The 12131-nt window shown below is 36.3% G+C and overlaps 1 protein-coding gene across 2 annotated transcripts; it reads right to left on the reverse strand.

Annotated features, from left to right (window-relative positions):
- Window positions 1–1018: 1018 nt before the first annotated feature.
- LOC107810727 (protein OSB1, mitochondrial) lies at window positions 1019–5497 on the reverse strand. Of its 2 annotated transcripts, none has more exons than XM_016635539.2 (4): window positions 5088–5497; window positions 4866–5004; window positions 2920–3001; window positions 1019–1639 (listed from the first exon to the last, which is right to left on the reverse strand). In XM_016635539.2, the coding sequence occupies exons 1-4, from the start codon at window positions 5417–5419 to the stop codon at window positions 1413–1415; spliced, it is 780 nt and encodes a 259-aa protein (XP_016491025.1). In that variant the 5' UTR covers window positions 5420–5497; the 3' UTR covers window positions 1019–1412. The 2 variants fall into 2 exon arrangements, with proteins under 2 accessions (XP_016491025.1, XP_016491024.1); XM_016635538.2 differs by having other exon boundaries at window positions 2914–3001.
- Window positions 5498–12131: the final 6634 nt, after the last annotated feature.

Here is a 12131-nt window from a genome sequence, read left to right on the forward strand (position 1 = left end):
ACCGAAAGTATTATGATTGTGGTTAATCCAAATTCCAACAGGAGCACACTAATCACTGCCTTTTTACATTCTCATACAGGATAATATGGACCTGCATCATTCTTGATTCAAATAACAAATTGGGTCCTCTCTGAAGTTGGACCATGGATCAGTTTTATCCTAAACAACCAAAATTCCCCTTTTCAAATTAGGATCACATGATAATCATGTCAGATGTGCTTCCCTTTCGCTAAATATAAGTTTATAAACATTATCTTGAGCTTCATTTACACCAGGTGGCCCCTTTTCTGGTGTTTGTATTTAGAAAGTTGACCAGCTTTTCAAAATTAGACCAGCGGTTTGAAGTTTGAAGGTGGCCACCTGGACTGAAGTTTAAAGTTCAACATTGATACAGTCAAATCTCTTTATATCAGCCTCGTTTATTCCGATATTTTTTTGCTGCTATGGTAAAATGTTGTTATATAGGACATATATTGTAACATACCATAAGAATCGGTTCCGAGAAAAACTTGACTTTTATAGTGCATAACTATTATATAGGGATGCTGTTATAGAGAGGTCTGACTGTATTTAAAAAGGCAGGTATCTTATTTAAAACCCGATATTCAAAATATCCCTCTAATGTTTTATTGGAGGGGAACATCAGAAGTGTCCTCCTATCGAGGCCATACCACGCCCTGCTGCAGCAGGGATATGAAAAGAAATAAAGAGTATAAAACTTGTTAATTATGTAGATGAGTAAAATAATAAGATTCACAGCTCAAGCTGATCAATCTACAAGGTTCCAACAAGAGGAAGTTGTACTTTAAATGACAAAACAATTGATTCTCAATATGAACTAATTCCTGACGGCACACAGACAAATAACAAGATCAACGGGCAGCACATGTCCAATTTGCCGCACAGCACGGGGAGTTTTTCAGAGTTCCTAGAGCCCCTCGTAAGGCTTGTTGGAAAACCCGTTGTCGGACAAATTTGCCGAGCACAGGAGCACAGTATCATGTTAATGAACCAGGTATGGGTTGGAAAAGGGGAGGGCAGCCATGATATTTTGTAATACAAGTGTTGATCTTACAAGAAAATTAGGTACAAGACATACTTTTCAAGAAGCAAAATTTCAAAAGCATCCAGCACTAAACAACTAGTACAACTGGTCAACTGCCAAGTAATCATAACTTGTAACCTAAACATGTGGTGGATTCTTCTCATCAATAATGGGGATCCTATTATATTTACCAAATCAAGTTATATTATAAGAAATATGCACATATCTAACAGCACGTTTAATGTTTGTAGCACAGTGTTTGTAGTCTTCTATGCTTCACAAGCACTTATGCTCTTGTAACAGGTTCCAGCACTGTTCTGCATGCGTCTGTTCAGAAAGACATGTCTTATATGGAGCTTAATTGTTCTTAGAAACCTGGGTAAACGAATCTAGAATCTAGAATCTCCAACTGTCTTTTTATCCAGGGGGGATCATCCGTCCTGAGCCAAAGAACTTCACCAGCATCTCTGTGCTTAAAGTCTGGGTATTTAGGATTGACTTTACTCTTCCTGAAGTCCATCCATTCATAAGGGCTAGCGAAGAAAATTTGCCACAAATGGATCCGGTTCCTGTACTTCTCCAATTCATCTTCATCTGAAAACGCAAGTGAATGGACCTAGAAATAAGTTAACGAGTTCGAAGAAGCATGGATATGTAGGATCAACAAATTTCAATACCCAACATGCCCAGACTGGGCACCGTCAATGGTTTTATTAATTGGATTTTTTAATTGGATTACTGGGCCTCCAAGCTGTTTGGTTTGGCGCCAAAATCAGTGTGTAGCTCTAGATTACAGTCTTGATTGAACTCCAAAGACCCGGAGCAGAATCAAGCATTCAGTGTCGAATGTTTTGACACAACATTCAAAGCAGCAAAATTGTTAGCAGGAATATCCAAGCCAGCTCATATTTCAGTTCATCTCTCAATATCCCATTGTTCCAATAATCAACTACATGGAATGGTCACTGGCGGAAAGAGAAATATAAAAAGAGGATAACCTAAACCCTGATTATGTGAAGCATATTATAAAGTCTCTTTAGTTGTTCTTCCTTTCTTTCTTTTATCAACACAGAAATTCCCACCCCCTCCATTCTACCTCGACGAATTAAAAGGTGGAAGCTACAGAGGATATCTTACAATAAGCTGCATTTTCCTCTACTAAGTAATAGCATACTTAGATTTTAAAATCACGATATAGTGAATGTCATAAAATAGTAATTGATTTTTTATAATTTCTAAAGTTCCATCCTAGAAATTTTGAAGTTATCCTCCTGCGATCTGCTATTTTTGAATTATCCAGATATGTCGTGCATACAATCAATCAACTGTCCTCAATCCCATACTACTCGCTTACTTGGGGTTGGTCATAGAAATCCTCTATATGGCATTCTGCTCTATTCAGGCCCATTGCACTCCAATATAGAGAACGTTTACCAATTGCCAGTATTATCAAAGGCGAAAAGCGCAAAAAAGCTCTAAGGTATGTTGGGGCTTTAAGCGCAAAGTGTAAATAAAGCGTGGGCTTTAACGAAGAAAGGCGCAAATTGAGAAAAAACTACAAATATGTATGTGTAGTCCAAAACTAATATCTACAAGCATGAATACCAAATATATGGATTAAGAAATTGAAGAAAATTTACAATAAAGTGAAATATCAATTGTGTGTGGCTTCTTCAGGATTACACTCATTAGCAAGGAAAAGTATGTCTTAGAGCTTTGATGACAATGCTGAACCGCCCGCTAAGCGAGGCGAAGCACTTAATATGTTTTGAGCCTCGCTTCAGGGATTAAGCACGCTTTTGATAACACTGCCAATTGCTTACAATCTATGGACGGAATCAATTTATAGAAACGCTCAGAAAGCCAACCTGTACCTCCTGATTCTTTCTTCTCAAGTTCTGGGCAGGCCGAGGCTTGAAAATCTGGAGTAACAAAATTTATTTCCTTGACAACTACCTTCACAAAAGAATGAATACATGAAAACATGGAAAAATAAAAAAAGAAAGCATTTTGTGCGCCACAAGATACATAAAAATAGGGGAAAAGCAAAAGAGAAAACATTACAGGAAACAGAACAAGGATCTTGAATTTGCAAAGACACATCTCAGACAGGATCATATTTTCTGTAATGTATAGCTTATATGCCATCTTTTTTGTTCTTTGAAGATCCAAAAGAAAAATCAACAGTCAAAGTACAAGTACGCTTATGCCACACCTTCCTTTGTTAACCTTTGTCTTTGGAGAGATTTTCAATAAATAAATAGAGCAGCCCGGTGCACTAAGATCCCGCTATGCGCGGGGTCCGGGGAAGGGCGGAATCATAAGGGTTTGTATGCAGTCTTACCCTGCATTTCTGCAAGAGGCTGTTTCCACGGCTCGAACCCGTGACCTCCTGGTCACATGGCAGTAACTTTACCAGTTACGCCAAGGCTCCCCTTCAATAAATAAATAGAGCAAAGCATATTAATTTGGTGATCGAAGAAGCTGATATTTGAACCCACCCCCCCCCCCCTCCCCCCCAAAAAAAAGAAAAGAAAAAGAAGGAAGCTCATACACGAATGCTAAACATAAAACGGCAGATGCAATTCTGATTAATTACCTCTCTGAAAGCTAAATTTGAGTGCTATATCAAAGAGAAGAAAATGGAATGTTACAAGCACATTACCGGACTTCTCTTAATGGATATCTGCAACCATACCATTCCCCTCACCATCATAGAACGTTGAGGTGCAGACACAACAGCAGAACAGTTTGAGTTTGAAAGTTAAGTCTATCTGAAGATGAATTCTTATAGAAGTCTAAAACATTAATAATCCATAAGGCAAATAATGATAATCTCATGAAGAGGAAACAGGCTATGTGCCCTCTAATGTGTAATTTTATCCCCCCCGGCGTCCTGAGAAAAAAAGGTCACTGAGTTCGTTAAAGAAAGGAAACCTGGTGCTTGCAACTTTGTATCCGAGTGCTCCCTATACTCTAATACGCCTTATTGCAACTGGACAGATAAAATTCAGTCACATTTTTGTGCAAAATAGCTGAAACTTGTCATAGTCCTGGATCATAACTTAATGGCAATGCCCAAAAGACACTCACAAATTTGCTGGATAACCAACATGCCAAAGTCTCTAATAGATGCAAGGAATTTGGATGACCAGGGTATGAAATGTGGAGGGCGCATGCCTAATAATTTTGAGATCATGCAATTGCACCATAGTTAACATATTAACAAATACTAGACAATCTTGTATATATATGAGGAGCTATAGTGTTACTTTTATTTTCATTTTTACTTTTAATTTTATTTGATATGATGATAACATAAGTTGAGCTTAAAATGGAGAGTTGAGGATTCATATAGCCGACCCCAACTTGTTTGGAACTGAGGCATAGTTGTTGACTTGTTGTATAATGTTAATTGGTTAACAGACAATAACATTCTAAACAAACTAACACGGGGAAGTACAAAACTATCAAGCTAAAAAGTTTACCCAATTTTTTGCAAATACTTTTATATAGAAATACTTTTTGACAAGAGTGGGTTGCTCGAGTGGTAAGTGTTAAGCACCCTCCATTTCCAAGAGATTGTGAGTTCGACTTACCCCAAACCCCAAGAGCAAGGTGGGGAGTTCTTGGAGGGAGGAGCCGAGGGTCTATTGGAAACGGCCTTTCTACCCCAGGGTAAGTTCTGCGTACACACTAACCTCCCAGACCACACTAGTGGAATTATACTGGTTGTTGTTGTAGTACTTTTATATAGAAATAACTCTACATAAAATGGGCATAAGAAAAAATGGCTTTTTTCTTGTTCTGGATTACAAACCTCGTGTCTCATCATGCGTTTACCATTCTCGTCAGTCTTCATGTATGATTTCAAATGACCCCAAACATACACCAAATCCTTCGGTTTCAAATGCTCCATTGACACTTCCGCCATTTCATCCCATATTTTCAGCATAACTCTGCGCACCGACAAACTTTATTCATTAAAAACAGAAATATCAATAAGGAAATTTGCAAATCAGAAATAAAATTAAAGTCTTACTTAAAAGAGGGGCGGGAATGAGAAGAGGCGGAGACATTGAGGAAAGTATGAAGGCCAAAAGCGCCGTTAGTGGTGTTAATTCTTCTGAACGGAGAATCAATTTTTCCTATGAGACTGACGGAGTTGTGGAGAACTTGGTGTTGTTTTATAGTTGACGGCCGTTGGAATTTAAGGGCGTGCTGATACACTGCACTTTCCTCGCCTTCACTATCACCGTAATAGAAATCCCACGGCCCGTGATTCGCCGCCGACGACGACGAGAAGTGCTGGTGGCGGCGAAATTGAGCTGCCCTTTTGAATATGGAGAGGGAACGGGCGGCTGCTGCTGCCATGGAACTTTTGGGAACTTTTGGCCGCTTTCTTTTCGGCGGGTGTTTTTAGTCTCTATCAACTCTCTAATCACTAGTTTAATTATGGTTTCATTCTTTTTCTTTTTTCTTTTTTATGCTTGCGGTGTATATGGATCGGATTGGTTCGATTTTTATCTAAACCAAATCAAACCAAACTAATTATATCAGTTTGGATTGATTTGGTTTTGTAATATTTTCGGGTTTTTTTATTACATTAGTTTTTGGTTACGTGCGTTACACGTGTAAGCTTGTCTATAAATAATTTTTTTTTATATATAACAAGAATAAATTGTGTATAATAACAATTGGCCTCCTAATAGATCTTATATGCATTTAAATGGATAAATGAGTATAGTTACATTAACGTAATAGGTGAGTTCAAAATTGTTGGATATTAAACCTACAAACATGAATAATTGAATTAGTTAAGTTAGTTATGTAGTATTTACAATGATAGATGTTGTATTGTATGGGATAGTATGATGTAATGTTGTGATGTATGTTCCGTTTCTTCAACTAAACTATCGTGATCAAAATTTTTATTGTTGGCATCAATATTCCTCCTAAAAGTATAATATATAGTTGTTTATGTGAAAAAATATATACACAACAAATATAGTCCAATTTTGAGGGTTATTTGACCCTGTAACTTATTTATTGTTGACGTATGACGTATCTATAAATTATTTAACTTATCATCTTTTTTATTAATCACAAGCTTTATGCCCGTACAGTAAAAATGCCAACTATTAATCTATAGTTTGCACAAAGCGGTGAGAGTATAAACAATAATCAAATTATACTCATCCCTTCAAGTTAAACAACTGCGTAATAGTTAACTATTAAGAGTTGCCAACTATCATGTCCATCAACGCCAACATGAATGCGTGTACTGCTAAACAATTAAGGAAAAATGATATGGTATGCAACGCATAAAGAAAATTGATAATATTTTGGCCTTACATTAGGTTTGACAACAGAAGCCCAAAAAAAATTGGCACCTAATAACCAAAATTGTTTTTCTTAAAAATAGCAAAAGAATTTAGAACCTTCTCATCTCTTCTTGCGACTGCCAATTCTTCCTAAAATTTAGGTGCCACTTCCTTTCAAATTAGAGTAAAATAAATCTATTTTTATATTTTAAATCAAAATCCTATAAAGGAACAAAAAAATCAAAATTTTATTAATTTTGAAGTCCTAAATATTAGAAAATACTTAAATAACTATTTCTAAATTAAGAAAATTAAATTGACTATTTTGTCCAATATGAACTTTATTTTTAAGGGTTAAAAAAGACGAATGATATTTTGCTAAGGGCTTTCGTGCTTTTAATATAGTATAGATAAATATTTTTTAACAAAAAATCAAAGACTACTAAACCTAAAAGGAGTCCTTAGTGGTGTTAAAAAAAGGAGTCCTTACAAAAGTTTGCTACTTTAATAGCTTTTCCAAATGTTGTTTTCTTTTTATTAATAAATTTATTATGTTACATTATTTAAATAAGGAAGCATTTATATAAGATGTTTAATATTAAGAATTTGTACATACTTCAAATAAAGAAGGATTTAGTGTACTAATTTAGTTTATAAAAAACTCTTAAATATTAGGGAGAAAATTTAAAATGACTATTTTGTCTAATATAAAATTTATTTTAAGGGGCAAAAAGGCGAACAACATTTCGCTAAGGGTCTTTGTGCTTTTAATATATTATAGATATATGAATATTATTTTAATCTTACTTTGTTAAAGTTATAGATAAAGTTTTGAAAAGTAAATATATATCTAGTAAAAATTAAAAATTGACAAACATATGATCTATTAAAATATTCTGATAGGATAATATTTTTAGTAACACATGATAGTTATTTTCTTAATTGTATAACAATAATTTTTTGTTGATGTACGCATTCAAGGTTAACCGAATTTAATAATTAAACATAAAAATCAGTATGATACCTAAACACTAATATTTTCTATTTAATTTTAAATTATCGAAATACCATTTAAAATTCGAAAAAGTATAAGAAATCTTGACATATGAATATGGAAGAACAAATAGATGATTGACGCATTTCAATAATAGTTGATAAGAAAGTGATACAATCCCATTATTTAAAGAAAATAAAAATGAAAGCACTTCATAGTTCTATTAAATATTACATCCCATGATAGGATCCTAAATATCTCTAGACATTTTTTAAAGAAAATTCTATATAAAGTCTTAAAAGTACATATAAAAATTATATATTTCTATGTTGTTTGGTTCGAATTTTTTTACTCAATACCAAACCAAATCAAATCAAAACTAATCGAATTTTTTAATCGATTTAATTTGACGTTTCAGTTTGGTGCGATTTTCCGTTTCGATTTGAACATCCCTACTTTTTACCTCTTTTTTCTTGCACATTTTATTGGTGTAAAATATTACTCTACCACTCCATATGACAAAGGAAAAAAATTTTAATGCTTCGTTTAATTTGACCATTTCAAACTTCATATTAGTAACCATCACTTTTTATGTTTTCAGATTCATAGCTAGTATTTGACCATAAATTCTCAAATTTATTTTAAAAAAATCTGATTTGTCAAAGGGAAATTGCCAATCAGGTATCTTGGAGTCTCGTTGAGCTTTAAGCGAATTTCAATAGTACAATGCCAACCACTTCTAGAGAAGATGATAGGGAGGATTACTTCCTGGACTACAAAATTCATGTCATATGTTGGGCGACTTCAGTTGATAAAGAATGTACTCTTCTCAATCCAAGTCTTCTGGTCACAAATCTTTGTGCTACCAAAGAAAATTATTAAGGTGATTGTCACGACCCAAAATCTAACTAGTTATGATGGCACCTAACCTCACCCGCTAGGTAAGCCAAATAATAACAATTCGATTTAATTAATATTTAACTAACTCTAATATACTTTCCAAGAATCAATAGTACAAATCATGAGCTTCTAAGATTAGAATTTACAAAGCTGGTATGAAATAAATACATTATCTGTTCGAAATGTACATAAACAGATTTTTATAAGTCTAAAGCTACCTTGAACAAGAGGCAGCTACAACCGGAACGCAGGTACGTCTTCAATTCCAGCTCCCGTCGATCACAGCAACATCAGCAACCAACATCTGCACGCAAGGTGCAGAAGTGTAGTATGAGTACAACTGACCCCATATACTCAATAAGTAACAAACCTAACCTTAGGTTGAAAGTAGTGATGAACTGGAACAAAGGTCGGATCCAACACCAATAGCCAACAACAGTCCATAACAACGTAAAACAAGTAATAAAAGAAGTAATTCAAAGATAAAATGCTCAGCTTAATCATGATTTCTGAAAATAGTTCTGCCTTTCAAGTGCATCAGTGAAAACCTAAGTCGTTTACCGAAGTTACCAAAAATATGAGTAAGTTTGAAAACAGTAATTTTTCCCAAAACTCCTTCCAACAATAAATAAGATATTTCATTTTCTTTCCCGATAGCCAGTGTAAAATGCATCACTATGCCCATATGTCAATATGTGTGAGAAGTCATGAATGACGTGACACCGCGCAACATGAGGAAAAATACACCTCATTGTCTGTATGTCATGTGTGCATGTCAATGCAATGTATCTCAGAGATGAACTCATGTACTCATACTCTCAGGGTACTCAATCTCACTGTCTCACACTTTTCACTCATCATGCTCAATCACTCGGTACTGTATATGGCCAATCCGGACCAGAGAAGATCCATCCCGGAATATATACATCAACTGACCATCAGTTACTTAGTACTGAGTAGGACCAATCTAGCCCGTGGGGAAGATCGATCCCCAGGTATAAATGCTTCGTATAAGATCCATGTCCAAGGAAGATCCATCCCTCAATATAAATTAACCGCGCTTACTGGGGGGGTGGGGTGCAGACTCCGGAGGGGCTCCTTAAGCTCAAGCGCTATAAACCGCATGAACAACTCACGTGATGCACTGACAACTCAGGTGCCATAATATCAATATCATCACAATCAGGCCCTCGGCCTCACTCAATCATCAATCTCTCCAGTTTCTCGGGCTCACGATGTCAGGAAACTAGCCCAAAAATGATGATATGATGTGTCAATATGTAGCAACATAGACTGAGATATGATATGAAATGAATAAACATGACTGAGTATGAAATTGCAATGTAAGCAAATAACTCAACACCAGTAACGACCTCAATGGGTCCCAACAGAATAAGCATGTAGCCTAGACATGGTTTCTAATATGAATCACAACTCGATAACTCTAGTACGTAAAGATTTCATGATTTCAGATAAGTTCAGGTAACTACACAGTATCACGGGAATAACGGAATCACCGTTTACACGATGCACGCCCACACGCCCATCACCTAGAATGTGCGTCACCTCAATACCAAACACATAGCACGTATAATCAGGGTTCATACCCTCAGCTCCATGCTTAGAAGAGTTACTTACCTCGAACAAGCCGAATCCAATGCCGAGCAAGCTAAACAATGCTCCAGAATTTTTATTCTGCACGTACCAACTTCCGAACGCTTCCTATATACTCAATTCAAGCCAAACGATCTGTATCTATTCAAACAACGTGCAAATAAATCACAATTTATTCCAACGCTTACAAATTAACAATTTATGAATATTCCTAACTCTGCTCGAAAATTCGACAGTGGGGCCCACGTCTCGAAATTCGATGAAAGTCAAAATCCGATAACCCATTCAATTATGAGTTCAACCATTCTAATTTCACTCAAATCCGACTCCGAATCATTGTTCAAATCTCGAAAATTTATTTTATGGAATTATCGAAAATTCTCCAATTTCTCTTGAGAAATCAATAGTCTAGCACCAAAAATGAAGATTAATTCATGGAATATAATCACAAGGGAGTTATGAACACTTACCCCCAAGTTGTGTAGAAAATGTCCTCTCCAAAGTCGCTCAATCCGAGCTTCAAAATCCGAAAATGAAGAAAAAAACCAAAACCCACGATTTTATCTTCTGTCCAGTCATTCCGCTTCTGTGGACACAAGAGTCGCTTCTGCGACATGAGCTCCGCTTGTGCAGACTCCACTAGCCAACTGACTCCTTGCACATGCAGATCTCCGTCCGCTTCTGCGCAACCTAGGTGCGAAGCCAGACACGCTTCTGCGCCCAAGGTGCTCGCGCGGGGCCGCAGATGCACTCCAATTTCCGCTTCTGCGATCTTCCCCAGCCAAGCCTACTTGCACTTTTGCGATCAACTGTCCGCATCTGCGCCCATTCTTCCGAAGATGCGGAAAAACCAGAACCAGCATACCTCCAGCAATGCAACATGAAATAAAAATGATCCAAACTTCGTCCGAAACTCACCTGGGACCCCGTCCGAATATACCAACAAGTTCCATAACATAACACGGACCTACTCGAGGCCTCAAATCACATCAAACAATACTAGAACCACGAATCATACCCCAATTCAAGCTTAATTAAAATTAAGAATTTTCAAATTTTACATTCGATACCAAAACCTATTAAATCAAGTTCGATTGACCTCAAATTTTGCACACAAGTCATAAACGACGTAACGAACCTATTCAAATTTCTAGAATCAGATTCTGACCCCGATATCAAAAAGTCAACTCTCCAGTCAAACTTCCAAGCTTAAATTTCTATTTTAGCCATTTCAAGCCTAATTTAAGTACGTACTTCCAAATAATTTTTCGGACACGCTCCTAAGTCCAAAATCACCATACAGAGCTATTGAAATCATCAAAACTTAATTCCGGAGTCGTTTACTTATAAGTCATTATCCGATTAACTATTTCAACTTAAGATTTAAATCTTGGAACTAAGTGTTCCAATTCATTCTGAAACCTCCCCGACAAGTCACATAATTATAATTGAACACAGAATAAGTTGTAAATGGGAGAACGGGGCTGTAATACTCAAAACGACCGACCGGATCGTTACAATGATAGAAGCAACATGTAGAAGTTTTCTATAGACAGACACATATGAGATATCAAGAAGAGCACTACTAGCATGGGAGAAAGTATGCTGGCCAAGAACTGCATGAGGATTTAATGTACTGCATCTGGAGACCTGGAAAAAGGTTACGACGATTAAACTACTGTGGAACCTATGCACAAAGAAAGATAAGATTTGGGTAAGGTGGGTCCATATATACTATGGGAAAGGAAGAAATATTTGAGAAGTTCAAACCAACCAAGCTTCCTGGGTTCTAAACAAGATACTAAAAGCTAAAACATATCTGTCAAAGGCTGGCTTGTGCATTACTGACCTGCTGAAAATGGATTCATACTCCATAAAAGTGATGTACCATCAGTAAACAGAAGGCTATCCTAAGATGTCATAGAGGAAACTAACTTGTAACAACTATGATGTACCTAGGTGGGGTTTTATATTAAACCTTGCACTACAATGAAGGCTACGTACCAAAGACAAGGTAGCAGGGTAGGGATCGATGAGTGATCAAACATGTGATTTCTGCAAGGAAGAAAATGAAACCATGCTACATCTATTTTTTGAATGTAAGGTGACTAAAGAGGTTTGGGAAAGATTATTGAAATGGTAGGGGGTTCAAAGATCAGTAATGACATGGGATGAAGAAGTGGAATGTGCAATAAAGGAAATGAAGGGGAAAACACCGAAGGCATAAGTATATAGAATGACATTAGCAGGCTGC

This window comes from Nicotiana tabacum, chromosome 12 (assembly GCF_000715075.1).
Source record: "Nicotiana tabacum cultivar K326 chromosome 12, ASM71507v2, whole genome shotgun sequence".
Classification (NCBI taxonomy): Eukaryota; Viridiplantae; Streptophyta; class Magnoliopsida; order Solanales; family Solanaceae; genus Nicotiana; species Nicotiana tabacum.

Coding starts and splice junctions, on each gene's coding strand:
- LOC107810727 (XM_016635538.2), bottom strand. CDS start 5,419: ATGGCAGCAGCAGCCGCCCGTTCCCTCTCCATATTCAAAAGGGCAGCT. Junction 5,005..5,087: donor CATTCCCGCCCCTCTTTTAA/GTAAGACTTTAA, acceptor GTCGGTGCGCAG/AGTTATGCTGAAAATATGGG. Junction 3,002..4,865: donor AACGCATGATGAGACACGAG/GTTTGTAATCCA, acceptor TCTTTTGTGAAG/GTAGTTGTCAAGGAAATAAA.